The sequence below is a fragment of the Epinephelus fuscoguttatus genome, linkage group LG3, assembly GCF_011397635.1.
Source record: "Epinephelus fuscoguttatus linkage group LG3, E.fuscoguttatus.final_Chr_v1".
Lineage (NCBI taxonomy): Eukaryota > Metazoa > Chordata > Actinopteri > Perciformes > Serranidae > Epinephelus > Epinephelus fuscoguttatus.
Window position 1 is genome coordinate 42004359 of NC_064754.1, and position 23106 is coordinate 42027464.

General features: G+C 42.0%; 1 protein-coding gene across 2 annotated transcripts in view; it reads left to right on the forward strand.

Moving 5' to 3' along the window:
• The first annotated feature begins 1075 nt into the window (after positions 1-1075).
• si:dkey-117m1.4 (serine/arginine repetitive matrix protein 1) overlaps positions 1076-23106 on the forward strand; it is a 29228-nt gene continuing 7197 nt past the window's right edge. For both annotated transcript variants that reach the window (XM_049571605.1, XM_049571606.1), the window contains exons 1-6: positions 1076-1350; positions 13124-13218; positions 13603-13684; positions 17412-17781; positions 19062-19136; positions 21930-23101. In XM_049571605.1, the coding sequence (XP_049427562.1) occupies positions 1256-1350; positions 13124-13218; positions 13603-13684; positions 17412-17781; positions 19062-19136; positions 21930-23101 (1889 nt within the window). In that variant the 5' untranslated portion in view covers positions 1076-1255. The remainder of the gene's footprint in view (positions 1351-13123; positions 13219-13602; positions 13685-17411; positions 17782-19061; positions 19137-21929; positions 23102-23106) is intronic.

A 23106-nucleotide genomic window follows, 5' to 3' on the forward strand; every position in this document is an offset into this window, starting at 1 on the left:
ATAGCAACTTTGCTTGTGTTTCTATTAATGTGGCATTAAACAAAGATGTTGATTCATGTATTTATTAGACTGCTTTTAGGCATGCCCAAAAACGTTGTGGACACAGAACTTGTAAAAAACTGTTTAACTCCACAATGCAGTGGTAGACACTTCTCAGTCTTTTCACGTTTTCAACAAGTATTTTCTATGTATAACATGTATTGAAAGAAATCACTGATTTTGCCTTACTTGAGATTTTAACTTATTTTTGTCTTAAAAAGAAAGAAAGAACCAAAACACTGACAATAGGAAGCTCCTTGATAGGTAATAATGAAAATAAATAAGAAACATAGGCTATTTAAGTCATCCTCTCTAAACTTCAAAGAAAGCAAGTTATTTAATATAAAATAAAACTTGAGGCGTTTTGAAGTATATTACGAGGTATAGCACAGGTTACAGTTTGCTATTGTCACAAATGCATAATTGTTTTAAGCTCAAGCTATTTCAGGTCATATTGACCACAAAACTGATTCTGGCAAAAAAAAAAAAAATGTATTTTAATGTATCCTATTATTAATTGGCAGGTGCGAAATCAGTTTATAGGCTTTTCTTGCTGATACCGACGACTTTGAAAATCTTAATAGCTCACTTGCATGATTCTGTTTTCTCACTCAATTAGGGACTTAATTAAGTATAATGTATATGTATTTAGTATAATATACTGTGCCTCTTCCTGTATTTATACAGGAATTACCTGTTGATAAAATGAGGTGTGCATCCAGCAGAAAGTGTTCCGAATGTTTTTTGAAAGCAGTAAATTCAAAAGACAGACTTGATTTGAATGTGTCCCTTCGCCACCTCTTTATTATTATTATTATTTTTTATAGAATTTCTTCTCTCAGAGAGCGAATCACTCTTCTTTGAAACGGTCTACTTTTTTCATCTGCTTGGTGGGCTCGTCGATTCCTCTGTAGGGGAGGGGCAATATCAAAGTATTTATTAAAACTGGCCCGCCACTTGATATTTACACTACACAGTGCGGCCATGTAAACCTATGGTTTGAAAATTACATCGTCGCACGGTTTCGGCAAACTGTAAATACACGATAGCCTACATTAAAGGACTATTTTGATGCTGCCGCGCGCGGCGTACCCCTCCTTTCCTCCGCGGTGGAAGCGGCTGGAATAACCTTGGTGTGAGCCAGTTGAGCGACTGGAGAGAGGAGCGAGAGGCTGAACGGTGCGGCGGCGGAAGAGCAACGATCGGTAGCGTGAACATGGCGGAGACCGTACGCTCGCTCTTCGACTACCGGGAAACACACAGCCTGGACAGCGACGGGGAAGGCGTCAAACCGGCACCGCCACTGCGGGGGTGAGGGACTCAGTTCACCATGACATAAACAATAGTGAAAAACTGTTTCATGACAGTGTTTTCCTCCCCAGTGACAGCGAGACTCGGGTGGGTGTGTGCGCGCATGTATGTGTGAGGGTGTTTTTGATGGAGCTAAAGTTGTAAACATACGTTATTCGTTAAGTTTGTCACTGAGTAAAAGTCCAGTTTAAAGAAATGATGTGATAAAGTATCTTGTTAGTCTCAGGCTAGCTTGTTTTTTGAACGTTAATTCCACCTTACAAAGCAGCTCCAAAGAGGTGTGTGCGCGCGTGTACGACTTTGTGTGCGTGTGTGAGTGTGTGTGTGTGTGTACATGTACATGTGCGCGGGCATGTGTGTGTCTGACACTGAATTCACCTATTGAATGTGTTTTTTGGGTGACAGGATCAAACTGATATAGCAATCACACTCTCTTAACAACAGAAACATGTCCTGTAACATTATCTTGGATTTGTTACTTTTTTTCAGGTAAAGCGGGAAAACTGAGAGTTTAATAACAATGTGCTGTGTACTCAATTATAATAACAAAAGTTTTCAGGAACCCAATGCAACTGTTCAATTTCTCAAAGTTATAAAAATGTTGGAATTAACGTACTGTTAGAGCTTCCGTGTGTGTGTGTGTGTCTGTGTCTGTGTCTGTGTGTGAGCTCTCTCTCTCTCTCTCTCTCTCTCTCTCTCTCTGTTAGTGCGCGCTCGCGCCTGTGTGTAGTGTGCACGCGCATATGTGTGTGGTTGTGTGAGAGTGGGAGAGAAAGGCACACACACAGGGAGGGGGAGAGAGCGTGAGAGAGAGAAAGGAGCAGCTCTGTGTGTGTGTGTGTGTGTGTGTGTGAGTGAGTGTGTGTTTGTATATGTGTGTGAGAGAGGGAGGGGGAGTAGTGTGTGTGTGTGGTGTGTGTGTGTGTGTGTGTGTGTCAGAGAGAGGGAGGGGGAGTGGTGTGTGTGCGTCTGCATGTGTGTGTGTGCTAGAGCAGAGGAAGGAGGAGGGAGTGTGTGTGTGTGTGTGAGGGATGGGAGGGGGAGAGAGTGTGTGCGTGACAGAGACAGACACTGAATGTGTGTGTGTGTGTGAGTGAGAGATGGGGAGAGGGAGGGGGAGCACAGTGTGTAAGGAGTGTGTGACAAAGAGAACAAGAGTGTGTATGTGTGTGTGTAGTATTGAGTGAGTGAGTGAGTGAGTGAGTGAGTGTGTGTGTGGCTCTGTGAGTTTGTGTGTGGTTGAGAGAATGAGTAAGTGTGTGTGTGTGTTGGGAAGCCAGGGTGTGTTTGAGAGAAGGGAAAATGTGTTTTTAAATGTGTTTTTAAGTGTGCGTGCGCACGCGCGTGTGTGTTTGCATGCATGTATGCCTGTTATTGTGTTTGTGAGTGTGTGAACGAAAGAGAGAGAGAGAGCGAAAGAGAAAAAGAGAAACTAATAGTGTGTTCGTGTGTGTGTGTGTATGTGGAAAAAGAGTGGGGAATAAAGGTGTGTTTACTGTCAGAAGAGAGAGACACAGAGAGAGGGACTGTGAAGGACGTGAGTGTGTGTGTGTGTGTGTGTGTGTGTACGTGAGAAGGAGCATATAAGTGTATGTGAGCGTGTGTTGTGTGTTTTGTGTGTATGTGTGTGTGTGTGTGTGTGTGTGTGTAAGTGAGGGAGACAGAGATAGAGGGGAAGTGTGTTAGAGGCACAGGGAAGGGGAGGGGAGAGTGTGTTTGCGCATGTGTGTGTGTGTGTGTGTGTTAGGAAAGTGGGGGAGGGAATGTGAGTGTTTGTTTGTGTGTGTGTTTGTGTGTGTGTGTGTGTGTGTGTGACAGAGAGAGGGAGAGAGAGAGTGATGGTGAGGGATGGGAGGTGTGTGTCTGTGTGAGCATGAAGTACTGTTTATGTGAAACCAAGTGGTGTGTGTGGGTCTTGTGTTTTTTTTAAAGGGAATCATAATCAAATGTATGATTGGTTAAGAGGGTGAGAGAGAGATGTTTTGGACTGTTGTGTGTGTGTGTGTGTGTGTGTGTTGTTTTGTCTAAAAAGTCAAGAAATGTTTTTGGGGATGCAAGGAACAAGGGCAAAAAGTGGTAAAGAAAAGGGTGCGTGTCTGTCTTTAAGAAACTTAAAGATGTATATGTTTATGTGTGTATGATGACCAGAGAAGGAGAGGTTGTGTGTGTGTGTGTGTAACAGTGTAAGTGTGTCTCAAAGAGAAGAGAGAAGATGGAGGGTGTGTGTTGCATAGAGGGGGAGAGAGCACAGAGTGAGTGTGTGTATGTGTTTAAGAGAGAGAGGAAAAGAGAAGGGAGTGTGTGACAGAGGACGAGGATGAGTGTGTGTGTGTGTGTGTGTGTGTGTGTGTGTGCGTGCAGTCAATTGTATGTGCAAGCTTTTGAAACTGAAGGGGAGGGTGAGTGTGTGTGTGTCTTAGAAACTGAAAAAAGGCTTGGTAGCTAGTGCATATGCTGTGTGTGTGTGTGTGTGTGTGTGTGTGGTTTTTTGTGTTTGTGTATTTGTTCTGGAAGGAGAGGTGTGTATGTCTGTGTGTGTGTGTGTGTGTGTGTGTGTTTGTTCTGCAGTCAGTAAGAGAGGGAGGGAGGGTTTGTGTGTCAAGGGGGAGAGACAGACACAAGGTTCGTGTGTGTGTGTGTGTGTGTGTGTGTGTGGCTCCAAGACAAGGGCAGTGTGTTTGTGTGTGTCATACAGAGGGAAGGAGAGAGTGTTTATGCATCTACTTTGTTTATGAAAGAGGAAAGGACAGTGTATGTGTGTGTGTCTGTGTATCTGTGTGTGTGTGTGTGTGTGTGTGTGTGTGTGTGTGTACGCATGCTCAAAGGAAAAGTATGTTTGTGCGTATGTGCACACTGTGTGTGGGTGGTATGGTATATGTGAGAAGGTGGGGGGGTGGTGGTGTGTGTGTTTGTATCTGTTTTATTATTGAGGATTCTGTGTGTGTGTTGGAGAGAGAGAACGTTCTGCATGAAGGACGGAGTGTACGTGAGGCTTATTGAGTGAGTTTGTGCATGTGTGCTGTGTGTGTGTGTGTGTGTGTGTGTCATTGTGTTTGTGTGTAATCCATGTAGTAGAAACAGTTGCGTGACAAGTGGTTGTGTGTGTGTTTGTATCTGCAAGCACACGTAATATTTGTTTGTCTGTGGCTGAGAAAGAATAATGCGTTTGATGGAACATGTGTGTGCATGTGTGTGTGTGTGTGTGTGTGTGAGTGTGAGGAGAGCATATATTGTAGCAGACATGCATGAGTCTGAGAATCTGTAATGTGCAGATTGTATGTGTGCATGCTTGCCTTTGTGTGTGTAAGAGAGGGAAAAGTGTGTGTATGTGTGTGTCAGAGATGGAACATGAGACTGTGGGTTTGGTTATGTGAGAGAGAGAGAGAGAGAGAGAGAGAGAGAGAGAGAGGCTGAGCACTAGAGAGAGAGAGAAAGAGAGTGTGTGTGCACTTGAGTGAGCTTTCCTAATGTGTGTGTGCGCATGTGAGCTTTACAGAGAGGGGGAGGGTTGTGTGTGTGTGTGTGTATGTGTGTGTGTATGTGTGTTTGCGTGCATCTGAGCTTGGCTAGAGAGAGGATATTTGTGTGTACTCTGTGTGTGTGTGTGTGTTTGCGTGCCTGTAAGCCTGAGAGGGAGGGGTGTGTGTGTGTGTGTGTGTGTGTGTGTGTGTGTGAGTGAGCGCCTGTTTGCGTGCCTGTGTGTGTGTATTTGTGTGTGTTTGTACATGCATGTGGGCCAGATAGGGGGAGGGGTGTGTGTGTGTGTGTGTGTGTGTGTGTGTGTGTGTGTGTGTCTGTCTGAGTGTGTCTGTGTGTGTTTGTGTGTGCACATGTGGACTGTACAAGCTGCGTGTCTGTATGTGTGCTCACGCATATGTGGGTCTTGAGTATGGACTTGTTTGTGTATTTGTGCATGCATGTGGGTTGGTGGGAGGGGGCTGTGTGTGAGCGTGTGTGTCTGTGTGTGTTTTAGTTGGAGTGAAGAAGGGAGAGAAATGTGCAGGGAGAGAAGAATGAGAGAATCGATCGAGAGGGTGAGACAGACTGAGACAGGAACGGAGGGAAAGACTGAGGGGTCAGCTCACTGAAGAAGTGGAGGTGAGACAGATTCGGTTGGCAAGAAAATTCCCAGAAACTCATTGAACCAGGACTGAATACACAGACACACACTCTGAAGACCCAAAATAATCCAGCAAAATATAAACTCTGAGGAAAACAGTGTTTTTTCTGGGAAAAGCTGACGACGTGTTGGGATCAAGCGTAGCTCAGGACTGTTAGCTAAGTCTGTCTGTGTGAGCATGAATGTCAGCGTGGACTACTGGCTACTGACCCTTATGTTGTCTGTCTGCTGGCTTTTTGAGTAGGTGTGGACAATAATGGAATATCATCGCTCATTGCTTTTGACTGGAATTGCATCATGATTGTGTGAAAGGGATGCGTTGATTGTGAATGTTTGGAATAATAATTTGGCTGATAGCAGATACCAGTGTTTTTGTTGTTTATTTTGTTTTTTGTAGTTATTAATTCCCCATTTTGTGCCAAGCAAACAAAATAATCTTAATTAAAAAAAAAATAACATAACTGCTTAAAGTTGTTCAGCTCTTTATTACACTATCTTTGAATGAACACAAATTCAGCCATACAGATTCACGGAAAAACCTTAATTGTAATTTTCTGTCACATGGAAAAAAAACAATGAAAGAATAGCTTCAAAAGCCTCATTACTGTATATAATCCCCTCTTTAATATTAATTTTATATTGCTGTGAAAACATCACAAACAGCTGTATTTATTACAGTTCCCTGTCACTAACTAAATTCCACAAGATCACATTTGAAGACATTATAATGACTTTATAATTAATCTTCAACTTTCGACTTTTTGATATTCTTTTTTACTGAACAGAGCTCGAAGGCATCATTATAACTCAGTGCAACCTCTGTTGGCTGTTAGTTCCAATTGCTTGTTGCTACCAACGAACGCTAAATAACTCCCCTCCCGTCCAGTTTCAACATGAAATTGTTGTTCAGAATGTAGCATTATCAGTGAAACATTACAGAGAATCCCCTGGTGCGTTGATAGTAAGTTTACTGTGTTCATCCCGAAGGAGTCCTTCGGAGGATCTCTGTTTGCCCTAAACATGTTTCCTATTTGCGCAGCGCAATGCATAAAAAAAACAAAAAAACCCCAAACATATTATGATTGCTTTGACAGATATTGGGAATGGGATGAGCCGGGGAATTGTAACTACTAAAATGATGATGATATATTTGCTGGAGTCTGTCCCAAACAAGCATGTTCCCTTACATCTGGAATATAATTTGTTGGCTGGGGCATCTCTGTAGCACCACAATGCTTCATTTATAATGGCTCGTAACACATTTTACCTTCTCAATAAAAACTGCAGCTCCTGTGATTCCAGTATTGCACCTGGCCACATTCCGATCTCTGGGAAGGCGGGATGCTATGGTTTCAAGCCTTGCTTTTTAGCAAGCACGAAGTTGATTAGATAAAACAGAAAAACTGCGTCCATTGCTGTAGGTGAATGTCATTTTATTTGCCGATGGCTGATGCCAGTGTTCAGCCAATAAATTGAAGCATCCCTACATGCAGCCAAATTATCATGTTGTAATTTTTGCACATTTCTTTTATCCAAAGGAATTATTCCAAGCAAACGGTTATGGTTCTACACGTGTGACAAGTTAAGTTTGAAATAATGCGCAAAGGTGATAGAATGTGTTGCCTTGGACACCAGCCTGATTTACTAAGAAAATCGTAATCCAAGCTGTTCAGCTGCATCCTATGGTCTAAATCATGGATCATGGAGTTTGCTCAGCTCTCATCGTGTTAAATATGTAAGTGAGTCGTGGTTGAAAGCTCTGGTAGAAAAAGCTAGTAAGTTTATTTTGACAAGCTACTGTTTCCAAGGTTAAAATTAATGCACATATTTTCACACTCAACCAATAACATTTTAATATAGGTGAAGTATTCTCAGCATTATCATTACAAGCCCTGCCTCAGTGTACAGATGTAAAACTAAGCTCATTCTGCCTCATAATAAAGACAGCAGGGTGTTGTGACATAGTGAGTGTGAGTTCTTGAGGGATGTTGGTTGCTACGGTCATGTTGGTTGGACCATTGTGCAGTAATATTATGTTTACTGTGTTGTTATATGTAAAATACCACAATTTAGTGCAGTAGTATGGAGGGAAACTTGCGGTTGTTTGAGGAAACTGTTGTAACACCCTTTGGAGCAAATATATGTAACAGTAACTAATGTTATACAGCACTGATTCTAAAGTGAAGTGAACAAGTTTTCCTGATTTATAAGCAAATTTTGTGGTCTGCATGTTAGTTGTGTTGTTAGCAACAGCACAGCGATGTGTTTCAAAGCAGATCTTTTCTTATGCTCAAGCTTTCTCATGACTTTTTGACAATGATCATGTTTGATTTTCGATTTATAAATTTGAAGCCAAGATTTGTGTGGTTGGTGCAAGGGAAAAATGTCTTTACGTATGTGAGCACAATTGCAGCCGCACACTCTAGTTGCGCACTCCAACACACACAGAGACATGTGCGCAAAGTATCACGAGCCCAGATGAGAGTGGAGTAGATCAATACAGAGACAGTGGGTCTGGTTGATATCTCTGCTGAATGAGTATCTCTCCCTCTCTCTGTTTTCTCTCTCTCTCTCTGTCTTTTTTCTCTTTTGCTCCCTTTTCCTATTTTTCTCCCTCTCTCTGTTTTCTGCTGCTTCACTTTTTTCTTTCCTATCCCGTTTTTCTTCTTGCCTTTCTTCCTCTCCTCTGTTTTCTCTTTCTCTTTCTTGTCTGCACACACACACACACACACACACACACACACACACACACACACGCACAGTAATGAACACCTCAAAATCCAAAGCACGATCTTCCTATGGCCTAGTTTTAAGAGCCTCCAATGTCATGCGAGTAAAAAATAGACTGACGGAAAACAATATTGTGATCTGTGGTAACAGAACAAGCCCAGAATCGGCAGAGGCGGGATCAGTTTGGCTCTTCTGAGCGTGGCGGTTTTGGCATGGATTTAGTCTGAAGAAGATAATCTTGCCTGGCCATTCTGGGCTCACACAGGTGGCTGCGTTTGAGCTCTCTGGGGTAATGGCACACTCCTTAGTGGTGATCCAGGGGTCAGAGCACTCAACTATGAACACTTACTAGTTCGCTGAATCTTACTGTGGTCGTTGTGGTCATTATTCAGAGGTTACTGTTTACATAATGATCATCAAGCTGGAGTCAGTTTGTTGATATGCCTCAGAAATGAAACTTGCTGAAACTGTTTGTGAAACAGTGATAGTGAGTGGCAGGGTGTTTTTTTTTTATTTTTTAACTTTTTAGTCTTTTTCATTGGATGTTATTTTCAACTCTGAAGCATCACAAATTGGCAAATTAGAAGGCAATTTGATCTCTGGGATTTGTTTTATTCTAAGTGATAGAATAACGCACATCCCACACATAATTAAAGAAATGTTTTAATTTAAAGAGACAGGCAGACCAGATCATATTGCCATTTCTGGGTTGTTGAGATTTATCAAAAGTTGGAATTGAATTTCTTGTTGTACTCTGAACTCTTCCCTACTTATTATTTGATCAGAGGATTTCTGATTTAAATCACAAATCTACCAATTTTAGACTACAATTTATTTAAGCAAAGTTCTTGAATGGCTGATAAATATCATTTGAGAAATATAGTTTCTCAAATATATAAAAAAAAGTGTTTTGTAGGAAGACATAGAGTTTATTCCTCAACGTAAAGTATTGTTTTGGTATTAACACTGAAACTCAGTTATTTTATAAACACTAGTTTTAAAAAATAAAATCATATTCAGCCTGTTTATATGCTAGTGATTGTTTTATTTTTTTCTTTTGGGCTCTGTTGTGACTTAAGACTGTTAATAAATAATGTATGTAGTCACTGAAACTTCATCCATTGGTTTGTGGACTCCAGTTTTGAAGCCTTGAGTCTGGCATTTTGGCTGTAGCCATCCTGGGTTTTTGAAGCCAGGAGTGACCATATTTGGATGAGATGTTGGATCAGACCCATTGACTGAAGTGACATCTCACAAACAACCTATCACTCAAATCGGCTATACATACATAATAACATAAAAGGGGCAAGTTATATAAATGTGCCCCGGTAACTCACCTGGTAGAGCGTGTGCCCTTTGTAGGCTGACAGCCAAAGTGCCGTGTAGGCAAGGTAGAGTGGGATTTTTACTCGCTACACAGACTCTATCTGGGGTCCGTTTCACAAAGCAGGTTTAGTGAAAACTCAGAGTCTGTTAACCCTGAAATGAGGGAAACTCTGAGTTTTCCGTTTCAAAAAGGGAGATAACTCAAACCAGAGAAAGAGGGGTAACTCTAGCCTGTTTCAGAGAGAGAGGTAACTTAAGCTCTCGGTCAGTTACCGTAGTAACAGACTCTATGAACCTAACCTGGTCGGGACCAGGTTTTTGTCAATGAACCTCGAGTTTCTCTCTGTCTCCGCCCTCTTTCAGAGCCACACACTCCATTTGATTTCCTCATTCATTCAGTCAGCAGGCGAGTTTTGCCGTAGCGTAGTTCTGCCGTCTGTCATTTAAAAAATCATGAAGAAAATCAGAGTCAGTAGGCTATATTAGAAGTCCATTAGGCACAGTAGGTGGCGACTTTTTTGACTAACATGGCATGTCCTTCTGATAACGATCCCGTGGATGAAGGAGCAGCATTACTGCGCAGAGAATTAAATATTCGTTGAGAGATGGTTATCAGACCGCGCATAGATGTTTTAGCATTTCCAGACAATTATATTTTTGAGCTGTACCGTTTCACGTCACAGTCCATCATCTACATACACAACCTAATCCGTCCTTACATTTGCAACATTACCAATCGTAGTCATGCTCTCACATCCCAGCAGATATTGTGTGTTGCGCTGCGTTTCTTTGCAAATGGAAGTTTTTTGTACAATGTCGGAGATGCTGAGCACTTGAGTAAGACAACTGTATGCAGGGTGGTCAGAAAAGTGTGCTCGTTTTACGGGCATCTGCCTTCTTTCTGCTGGCTGAGTAGAAGTCTGTGTTAGTTTAAATAGGCTTAATTATTTAACAGAACATGATATAGATGAGAACACATTTATGTGTGTGAAAACAGTATTATGTTGGGGATAAAACAACTGCACAGTCAAACAGCCACTTAATATTTACTTTACAATGTAAAACATGATCAAAATGAGGTACCCCCATGAGATTATGCCGAGGTCTTACCTGTTTGAACAATGTTTTTATATTTCATCCTGAACTGCTGCCAAATCGCTTCTCCCCGCGGGATTGCATCTAAATGAAATAAATTAATAGGCTACCATTCAAGCAGTTTTCCCCTGTAATATTAGTGTGGTTGCAAAGGACTACATGTAAACTTACGCATTGACCCGAGCAGCAATGTTCTCCCACGCCGTCTCCCTCTCTTTTGCAGCTGCAGCGGTGTTGCACTTCTTTTTGAAAACGTGTGCAAACTCGCTGTATGAGCGCATTAAGATTTTTAATTCTAGTGGGGTGAAAAACGCAGCGCTCCTCTTCCCCGTTGCCATGGTGACTCGTCGAATCGGGGCTCCATTGATGCTGGCTTTTTATAGTTGTGGTGCACGCGCTTAACTCCAGGTGAAACTACTCCGAGTTGATTAAACTGATTCACATCAGCTGTTATGGAACCGGAAACTCAGAGTTTCCTATCTCAGAGTAGATCAACTCAGAGTTCAGGATTAGACTCAGAGTTTGTTGAACCTGCTTTGTGAAACGGACCCCTGGTTGCTGCCAGCTTCACTGTGGGTGTGTTTTGCCATGTGATAATGCAGTTGGTTATGCAGGGTTTGGAAGTGTAAGCCATTGGTTTTCTAACTGTATGGGCCCAAGGTATGCCAAAGGGCAAGCCAAAATCTCAAAGCACACCTGTATTTATATCTGTGTACAGTAGCATCTGTAACATGTGTTATCACTCTTACCAAGCCACAAGACAAATAAATAAGAAAAAAAAGGCAGGTAACTTTCACATTACTTCCTGTAGACGGATTTCTTTTCCTTTTTTTTCAGTGGCAGGTCACTTTCACTGGTGCTTTATTGTAGTTTGCTCCATACAAGCGATCAGTTGTCCTACTCACAGCTTCCTCTTTTTAATTGTTATCATCCCTCACACTGGCTGCCAATCAGGGCTTTTGATGTGCCACACACTTAAAATTCCCATTAGCAAACAGCAACCAATTGGTTAAATTAAATTACATTTTCTTAGCTGGAGTTTGCCTCTTGGAAATGGGTGCACACAACATACTGATACAGTCTATTAAAAATGAATTCATTACTTTTTGTATCGGCCCAGTTGAATATTGTAATGATGCATTGTTATGCACACAATCCTACGGCACACCTGGATTGGTCTCACAGCACATCAGTATGTGGTGGCACACCACTTAAGAACCACTGGTGTACGCTATATTAACTGACACAGAGTTAATCAACTGGATCGATTTAACAGCGTGATACATTGATTTGATTTATTTATTTTAATGTAATGTAAAATCACTCACATGGTTGCTCTGCTACATTATGTTGATCTGCTTTGTAAATATAGACAAGAGCTGTACGATGCCTGTGCGGGCAAGCATGGCTTCCGTGGTCAGTGTAGCAGCTTCAGTTGATTATAATGTTGATTATAACTCTGCTACAGGCGTGTTGCAGCAGATGTTCCCTGCTGTGTCCATGTACTATGAATTTCGACCATGAGTCCTTAGCAGCAGCTTGGGTTTGAGTCCAACCTCTTTCCCTTTGCTGCATGTCATTCCCTCTCTTTCCCCGCTATCACAGCTATCTGTCGTTTATAATAAAGGCAAAAAAGCTGTAAAATTTAATCTTAAAATTTGCCCCCATGGAGTTTTCATGAGTGTTGGAAAAAGCTATGAAGGCCAAAAACGTTTTTTTGTACCAGACTGTAAACATGTTTATTTCTGCTGTAAAGCTGGGCATTTTAACATGGGGGACTTTGGGGACTGACTCACTCTTGGAGCTAGCGTCAAGTGGCCATTCAAGGAACTGCAGTTTTTGACACTTTGGTTTGGCTTCATATTTCAGGCCCAGAGGTAGCTGCTTGGTAGTGACAACATTTTCTCCTGCTGACGCCATTGCTTTAATATTTAAAAAGTAAAATAATTGCACAGCGCAAAAAATGCACTGAAAGGATTTGTCCTCTGGTGGTCCACGGGGGACAGTATTCACACTTAGATATGAATTTCTGACAGCTGAGTGAAATTAATGTGAATAGGTCGAAATGCAAGAGAGGTTGCTCCTAATTACTGAGGGTGTTTTTAACCTATGAATTAAAAATTCTCAGGCATTTTATGAACATTCAAGTGAAACTTTGCCCTGAGCTCTTTTACTTTCATATTAACCTGGTGTGTGGTGTGGAAAGATGACAAAGTTTCAAAATCAGTATGTTCAAGAGGGCTCGGACTGAACTAATTGCTCCCTGTTTAGTCAGTGCAGATCACCTGAGTCTGAAACCATGCACTAGCTGCTCCAGACATATACAGTAAAGAACAGTTGTGTTTGCTTATATGGGAGTGCTAAACACACTTTGTATTGATCCATTAGGTGGCCATCAGCTTATTGATCACTCTCTGACCTGATTGAAGTTTGGCCAGTAGGTCGATTGATTAAATGATAATTGTGTGTGTGTGTGTGTGTGTGTGTGTGTGTTCTCTGCAGGCGCGGCTGTGGAAGAAAAAGGAAAGGGACACCCGTGAAAGTCTTTGTTACACACACTGAGGAAGAGAGCGTGCCTGAACACAGCTTCAGCCCAGGTGTGTGTTTGTATGTGTTATATCTGCACGCTATATTCTCACTGCGATCAACTGTGTGTGTACGTGTCTGTGTGTGGTGCTTGTGTGTGTGTGTGTGTGTGTGTGTGTGTGTGTGTGCGCGCGTGTGCGTGCATCTGTCTGTGTGTCTGTGCGATTGGTATGGGGGTGGAGCGTGTGCAAGTGAGTGTGACCTACTTTTGTGTGTGTGTGTGTGTGTGTGTGTGTGCGTGTGTGTGTGTGCTTGCCTGTGTATGTGCTGGGATGTGCACCTGTGTGTGTGCTCCAGAAGATGAGGTGATGACCTTTGTGTGAGTGTGTGAGTGTGTGTGTGTCCCTGCATACTTGTATGTAATCCTTTTATACTGACTGTTGCTGTGCTCTCAGGTGATCGTAAAGAAGCAGCAGAGAATAAACGGCCCATACTGGACGGGCCTTTCTACAACACAGATTCTACTTCTCACAACTGGTGAGTGTACATTTGTGTCATCGCTGTGAGTAGTCCACACACACACACACACACACACACACACACACACACACACACACACACACACAATTTTGTACAGATTGTATGCAGGCAAAAAAATGGTTAAATAGTTTGAATGTTTAAATAGTTAGAAAAGAATGAATGGCTGCTGATCTTAACTCAGCACTCGAGGACAGCTTTGTCTGAGAGCAGCACTTCTAAATCCCAGTCCTCAGGACTCACCAACCCTGTAGGTTTTCATTTTAGCCATATAATCAGGCTGATTTATACCTGAGATGTCAGAAGAATGCTGTTGACTAGCCAGTAGGATAGAAAATCAGCAGCACTCTGAGGACTGGGATTGAGAATCACTGCCCTGAAGCACTGGCATCAGCTTGTATGTGTGGATTTTTACTGTTTGCTTTACACTCTTGCAGCTGCCATGTATCCTGAAAGCAAAGAAATGAACCCTGCGGCTGGAAGAATGTAAATACAGTGACAAGACATCATAATGACAATTAATTCCTGCTCATATACCTTGATTGACAAACCTGTATTACAGCAATTTGTGACATATAGCCAAATTATGAAAGAGCAAAGCTGGCTTTTAGAACATGTATCAACCCTTAGCCTACATTTAACATATAACCCCTCTACATACAGAGTGTACTCACAATGAAATGGATAAATGATAATATGGCAAAACAGAAACATTGCAGGGCTGTCTTTAATGGTTATTTCCATTATCATTACATTTATTTTGATTTCAACTTAAATTGTTTTTTTAACAAAATGACAAAATTTAAAAAAAAAAAACCCAACAACCACAATTTCCCAGAATTCAGTGTGAAGTCAGCAAATACAAAAAGGTATTTTGAGGTATTTTTTTATAATGAAATAAAACAGAAAAGTAGCAAATGTTCGCATTTAAAAAACTGGAATCAGTAAATGTCTGGCTTTTTGTTTGATAAATGACTTCAACAATAAAAATGCAAAAACAAGACTTGGTCAAAACCTAGCATATGGCTGGACCATGTATGAAATGTTAAAGGGCCTTTGATTTAAAATGAGGACTTTTTGAAACAGGAAGTTGCCGGAAGTCACTCAGTCACGGAGTTATACATTCGCCTTGAGTTTCGCTTACAGAGCTTGCCTCGTTGTTGTGGTTCAGTCCAAAAATCAATGTGATTACATATTGTATTAAAACAGCGCAGTGAGACACAGTCACACAATAGAAGGGAACAGGACTGGTGGAGGATGCACAGCTCATTACAATAGTTTGTAAAATGTCCAATAAGTGGCAATTACCAAAAGGAGGATTTTGTCATTGTTGCGGCACCTGATGCAACATATATATATATATATATGTGTGTGTGTGTTTTGTTTTTTGTTTTTTTTTAAAGATATTTTTTCAGGTATTTTTAGCCTTTAATGGATAGGACAGAGAAGCATGAAGGGGGGAGAGAGAGGGAGTGACATGCAGCAAAGGGCCACAGGCTGGAGTCGAACCCGGGCCACTGCAGCAACAGCCTTGTATATGGGGTGCCTGCTCTACCACTAAGCCACCGACGCCCCACCTGATACGACATTTAACATGTTACATTCACTTCAGTTTCAATCAGTGTCTTATTTTCAGTTTCTTGTCATAACTTTGATGGTACCTGTTCTGATATTGTAACTGGCAACAATCAATAATGTTTAAAATAATGTAAGGCCTGTGTGATAAAGACACAGCTGTTCCTCAAACAAACAGATTAGGTGATCCTCTCTTTCCTCTGTCCAAAACTGACATTCAGCCCATGCCTGGCCAGTTACCTGGCTAGTTATTTGGCTCACTGGTTAATCCTCGTCCCTCGTCTGATAATAGCAATATGCTGTGACAAGAGCATGTGGACAAAGCCTTAAGTTGTTGAATTTAACTCAACTTGCAGCTGGCTAGTTAGCTAGTTAGCTAGCTAATTTCACCATGCTATCATGCTACACTGGTTACAGAAAATGAGGAATACAGTATGACAGGACTATCCCCACCTATTCATTTTGAAAGAACAATGACCAATGGGGAAATAGCAACACTCCCATCATCAGTCACTCCACCCAATGGTGTAACTTCATCACTCACTCACAACAGATTTTCATGTTTTTAGGGCTGGTCTCACCTCTGCTGTCCAGCCAATTACAGGAACTGTTGATTACTGTTTGTAAACACAACATTCAGACTTGGCCCCTCCTCACTACACTGCTTGTATGTAGACTGCAGGCTACTGTCCTATTGTAGAAACGTTTCGTTTCTTGTATTGGAAATGTCAATACTTAAGCAAGCTAACTGCTGGCACCTACCCATCCAACAGAAAACAGGCCAACTCTTTGTCTCCCTTCATCCTCTCTTTTAAGACCCAGACACACCAAACTGACTTCAGAGAACTAGCAGCAGTGAAAGCCCCCTGGAGTGTTGTGGCATGTCGCTGTGTCTGGGCCAGAAAGTTGCACATGAATACACTGTAAAGACTCAAACTGATGGCCAACCAGCACAAATGGTCTGTGCTTGCATGAGAGGAAGTAACTCTCCACACCAGCAGGTGGTGGTAGTCTGTATTAGGCAATCAAAAAGGGAAATCGGAAAACTGTCTTGACGCTATTTAGCCAGTAAAGCATTAACAACACAATCCAAAGTTGAAAGAACAGAGCATATTTACCATGCACAATAACACAAACCATAAGGAAACATTTCTGCTGAAGAGCTTGGCTAAAGGAAAGTAATCCTACCTTATGTAACAGGTTTGTTTTGGTGTCACTCCCTCTTGACTTAAGCTGTTTGTTTACTTTCTTCACTTTTATTTATTTTCTCCTGCACTAGCTGTGCTGCCAATCTGAGTGATTTCATTCACCAATGGGTTCTGCTGTCACAGATGTCAATTCAACATGCTGAATGGGCAGAAAAAAAGTTAACAAGGCCAGAGCGTTGGTGGCTTAGTAGTAGAGCAGGCGCCCCATGTACAAGGCTGTTGCCCCAGCGGCCCGGGTTTGACTCCGGCCTGTGGCCCTTTGCTGCATGTCTCTCCCTCTCTCTCTCTCCCCCTTTCACACTTAACTATCCTATCAATTAAAGGCAAAAAATGCCCATAAAAATATCTTTAAAAAAAAAAAAAAGTTAACAAGGCCAACGGTGCGGGCCAATGCAGCAATGAGGGCCATGGACGCTCACTGATGGCCCAACATTGCACGACAGCTGACTGTTAGCTTGGTGTGTTAGGGCCTTCAGTGCTCATCATCAAAAGGAAAAGTGAAAGCCATCCCCAGATTCCCTTTTGTTTTTGAACAAGCTTTGTCCATTTGTCATATCACCTCGCTTTTTTTGTGTTTTTCCAGCACTGTGTCTGAGGTTTTCATAGGTTCCTCTTCGGTGCATTCTGCTTACTGTCTGGCACCTGACCTCAACTGCGTGCTCCTATCGGCTAGGGGCTACATGCCCATAAACATACCACACATAGCAAAGTAAGAAGAAAACAAGAAAATACAGGCAAAGGGCAGGTTCTCTGCAGATAAATACACCACCACACACTTCTAATGGGACATAACTGATGTTTGAGGGGGATTACTTTTGTTGGATGTCTTTCTAGTCTAATAAAAAAAAAAGCATTAGAGCAGAATAGAAACAGACCAACCGCACATATTGTCTGATGACGGTAGTGAATTTAACTTTCAATTCCCCACCTCCTTTACCCCCCAGTGGTCCATCAGTGCAAGCTCATGACAGAGTCTCCACTGGATCCAAGACCAGCTCCTGCTCAGCCTCTACCCCAGCTCCAGCTCCTGCCGCTTCCTCTGCTCCAACCCTAACACCACTCCCTGCTCCCGCCCCGGCCACAGCGACTACAGCTCAGGCCCCGTCTCTGACCCCCGCGTCCACAGCTCCATCTGCTCCGACAGCCTCTGCACCAGCCCCAACAGCCAGCTCATTTCCCCCCTCCCCTAACTGCCGCATCCGAGAGGTCCACTGTGGGAGTCAGGTGCGGCTGGTCGTTATCGCCATCCGAGACATCACCAAGGGGGAGGAGATCACTGTGGACTACAGCCTGACAGAATGGGGAGAGAACTTGGTCAGTGCCTTTAAAGACAGATCCTACACTACACACATATGTACCTTCCTTTGAGTATATGTATTCCCTCATCATTAACCCCCCAAAATATATATATTTTACGCGGTTAAACTTGGAATTTGGTGATATGTCTTGCATTTAGTTGGTGTTGCTGATAGATTTGAACATTAGTATGGAACCTGCTAACACTGATATCTCCAGTGCAGCTTTATAGAGAAGTTGGAGAAAATAATGTCACACAGGAAGAAATTAGTTGTAGAAGAGGAAAATACATCTGAGAAGCTTCAATAGACCGCAACACAATGTATCCATAGCACTACTTATGCATGCTGTAGCTTTACCGTCTGATCTTGTAGTGTAATTTGTCTAACCTTAATTTCAACCTTAATAATAATCTCAACTCTAAACTTTCTAAATGTCTAATCCAAAACCTTGAAATGATCTCTCTTCAATTCTCTGCGCCTGTCTGTCCATGGCTACTTGGTCCTCATAAGTATAGAAATACATTTTACACACTGTGCATATCTCTGATGACTTCAGATAGGCAACCATATGTGTATTCACACACTGTTGATCAGCTTCATACACTCACTGTCTGTCGCGCACGCACACACACACACACACACACACACACACACACACACACACACACACACAAACACAAACACACACATATTCACACTACCTGCTGTGCACACATTCGTGCTACACACACAAAGCTAAGCAAGGCATGGGGTTACCATGGTGATGGCTGAGCTCCAGTTCTCTCTCTACCTATAGTGCTTTAGCAACAGTAACCATGGTTATTACATGACATCTGTTCCTTTAATGGATCTCATTAGATTGGATCAATTTACTCAACAAAATGATGATCCCAGAATCTGCTTAAGGAAATTATTGACGAAATTGAGAAATTGACATCAGAGGTTTAAGTGGGACCAGAGTTGCTCACAGTTCCTTCAAGGCCATATTAAATTTGGCTGAGATAAAGTCCCAAAACTGATATTGTTTAGGTTTCCGTTAATAGCTGTATCCGAGCCTGATTGATAAAAGCCATGTGTATCACTTATAAGAGGTTGACAGTATTTGCAGGTCTCTTTTCACGTCTCCTGTTTGGCTTCTTAGTGGGAGATTTGGAGTCCTAATCAACCTCTGTGCTTATGACCAACTGTGAAGGGGTGTCCTCCTGCTTTTTGAGTGACAGCTCAGTCTGATTGTGATGGCAGACATTAATGAGCAGTGTGCCGGCTGTTTTAATGTGACTGCTTAATGTCCCACAGGGTTTCCGTGGCACTGTGTCTCCAGCGCAACATGAATGTAACTCTGACTCTGAGAATAACAACAATATCAAAAAGGTAAGAGAAAAACACTACATTTTCCCTAACACGTGCACAGTGTGACTGACAAAACATCAATTTTATAATTTTAAGAAGTGACAGCAAGACAATGGACACCAATTGATGAATTAAATCTACTCAGTGTACACTACCTGCTCACTTCTTAACAGCAGACAGAAACAGTCAGAGACTACGTGGTGAACATAGTGGAGTATTTAGCAGCTAAAGACACAGATATTTCCCCTCAGGAGTTTGTAAAGACCAAAAACAGAGCTAAAAGAGAGTAAATGTTTGACCTAAGGGTCCAGCTAGACAAAAACATGGCTCCAATGAATAGCTAGATTACTATGTTTACTTAAAAAGTTGATATTAATGTCATTGTTATCTTTTCACCTGCCCCAAAAATATGATTTAGTTCAGGTTTTAGATTATTGCCTCCAAATTCAACCTGACTTATTTTGTTTCTTTGGAAACTTTATGATCTTCACTAGAATCTAAAAACTGTGATTGCCACACTACAAAACAGTGGTATTAAAGAAGTTAAGTAAATGTATTTTAGCGAAGAAAAAAAAACACTGACAGAACCTTCACTGTATGAGGAAATATTTTAAATGTAGTCAATACATGTATTGCATCTGATATTTATTTATGCTCTGCGATGCGTTTCTCACAAAAATTGTAGCCAAACATCTCTGCAGTAAAAATCAGCACTGCCTCTGTACAATACAAACGGAATATTAGTGAGCAAATGTAGTGGTTGTGATGCGCTGCTGTGCCTGCAGGATGCCACCTGTCTGGATGTGGGTGGACAACACTGATGTTGGACTCAGCATAATCATTATCATCAAGTCTTCCTCCCCCTGCTCTGGATAATTGTTTTATTATGCATATTAATGATACAAGACGTCATCGAGTGTAACTCCTTTAAAGTAAAACCCCATAAGTAACGTAACCTGCTTATGCTTAGTGTCATTGTGCTGTTTGTCTGCCTTCTTCCACACACTGAACGCTCTGGTAAGGAAACAAAGCAGCAATCATTTATCACTTGCGTGCAGACAATTCACTGTTGATTCTCTTGCCCACCTTGTGCTTATTGCTTTAAAATGTTACGACTCTCCTGACCGTGCATCTGATTAAACTGGTGAAAGTTTTAACGCATCTGTGCTGTAATGTCAGTAACAATGTTCAGACTGCGCTGCAATGGAGCCAATCTGTGACATGGTGGTGATATTTTTTGTGAACAGTGGTGATTTGGTGGGTAGTCAGTTTAAGTACCCAAGTGCTTAGTGACCACTGTTGTTAAGGAAAAACACCTCTGGGCAGCTGGTAGGTTTTTATCTCCAGATAATTATCCCAAAGGTTTTATATGTACTTATTCACTTAAGTGTTATGAATGCTATGCTCAAATAAACGTATACAGGTATACATAATACAGGTTTGAAATAGTTACAGAAAAGCAATTATATATACAGTGGAAATCACTGATAGTGATCACTTTAGATGATTATTATTATTATTATTACAACTGTTTCTTTCTCTTTTCTTTACTTCTCATGCAGGTAAATGACATGTATATTTATTTATTTATTATATGAACCGCTCGGAGCGCCTGTCATGGGCAGCCCATTCTGACATCTCTCCACTTAGTGCATGTATAGGTCCTGTTTGTGCATGTGTGTGTTCGGACCTGTGTGTAATTGACAACAGAGTGAAAAATTGAATTTCCCCTCGGGGATTAATAAAGTATATAAAATTAAAAAAAAAAAAAAGAAGAAGAAGAAGTTATCACGTGCCAAATAACACATTTGATTAAACCAGACTGTTGGAATATAATTATCATTAGTCTCTAACTAAAAAAGCCATGTAAATAACTTATATTTATAAGTGAAATATAATAATTATTTTATAAAATAATTTTAAATTAAATTGAAAATTCATACATTTTATTCCTATGGTCTAAGGCAGTCCAAAAATATTAGCAAACACAAACAACTCTCCCCCAAATTCAGAAACTTAATGAACTTGCTAAAATCCAAATTTGTGATGTCATAAGACATAAAGTCTGGAGCTGCTCCGTAGATAATTAATATTGAAAGATGTTCCAGATGTCACTTAGAGCACCCATCGGAATGTTCTGAGTATATGGGTACATTTTCTGTTCAAGAACACTACAAGAGAAAAAAGATCATTTGGGTCTAAAATGAAAAAAAGCAGGTCCACAAAATCAGACTCCAATTCATTGTGTATGAAGCAGCTCTAGACTTTATACCCCTATGACATCAGTTTGAAACTTCCCTGGTTCTAGAGTCATGTTAATCCTAGGCCATGGAAATAACAAATAAGAATACTTAATTTATGTTGTGAAAATTTGCATGAAGGACTAAACTGGCATTTAAATACAGATCCACACAAATGTTCTCTGAGTGCTTCCTGGGCATCGGTATTGCCCCCGTAAGAAACGCTTTTTTAAAGTTAAAAAAAGAAAATTGATCTATCATAGTTTTTTTCTCCATATGTCATCATGTATGAAAAGACCCAAAACGAACACTGCAAGTGGACTACTTGATTCCTAAAAGTTAATTATTGAAACAGCATTTATATGAGAATAATTCTGTCTTAAGCTTTTTGATACATAAGTGGCTGATCACTGTAACTTAACTTGTTACAGTAAAAATCATTTGAATGCACCAAAAAGTCTTAATCTCAAATGTAGTTTTCTTTGACACCCCAATAACAGTGCAAAAAAGTCTCTGGACAACAGGTGACATGTTCTTTTTTTTCCCCCACCCTGTCACTGTCTCTCACTTCCAGGAGGATGAGCCTCTCTCTCTGACAGCCCAGCAGCAGCAGCGGCAACAGCAGCAGCAACAGCAGCAGCAGCAGCAGCAGCAGCAGGAGTACGTCACCCCCTCTTGGTCCCTCTCCCCCTCTTCCTCCCCCATCTCCCACTCTGACGCCAGTGACTCAGATGCTGGAGATGAAGACAACACCAGCCCCCGCGGGCGTGCACCACGCCGGCGCAAGAAACGGCGCGGCACTCCCTCAAAGAAAAAGACCCATCGAACGCCATCAGGGCGGCCACCGCCAGTCTCCCCCACCAGCATTCCTCATCACAACCGTCCGCTTTCTTTATCCCACCCTCCAGCACAGTCCTCCCCTCCCTGCTCGTCCTCCTCTTCCTCTTCAGTTAAGCCTGTGTTCAAAGCTCCAGCTCCACTGGGCTCCAACACCAAAGGCAACGTCAACATAAATGTCCCCAGAGGAGGAGTATCCATAGACTCCATGCGCCAAACCTGTGAGCACTGTGGACGCCACTTCCGCTCCCTGGGTCGCCACTTGGATAAACACCATGCCCACCAACCTGAAGTGTGCTCTGCCCTGGTGGAGCGCTACACACAGATGCCCCGTCTGCATGTACAGAACAAAAACCCTACCACAGCTCACACACACACTTCGCAGCATCCAAAGTCGTCACAAGCCGTAGGACAGAGCCGCAGTTCAGATCTTTCACAGATTGGCGTCCAGGACCTCTCCATGCCTCCGCCCACTCTGACAGCAGCTAACCAATCCCCTACCTCCTCTGGAAGAAACTCCACTCCACCTGTGCTGACGCCTCCACGAGGACAGAATGCAGTGCCTGTGTCTGTCCTGAAGAGAAGCCCACCCCCTGTGGCTGTGACGCAGTCCAGGAAGGGAGCAATGAGGAGGCTAAAGACAGAAAGACAGGAGGAGGAGGGAGAGGATGAGGAGGATGAAGACGAAGAAGATGTGGAGGTCGTGGAGATAAAGAGGCCCAAAGAGGAGGAAGACGTTGAGGTGGTGTGCCCTCAGCCCTTCAGCAGTAAGCTGTCCAAAGAGATGGAGCCACCAAAAGAAGAAGAAGATGAAGAAGATGAGGAAGAAGAGGAAGAGGAGGAGGAGAATGGAGTGATGGAGGTGGAAGATGAAAGTGGGACAGAGGATAAGGAAAAGGACTTGCTGAGGTAAC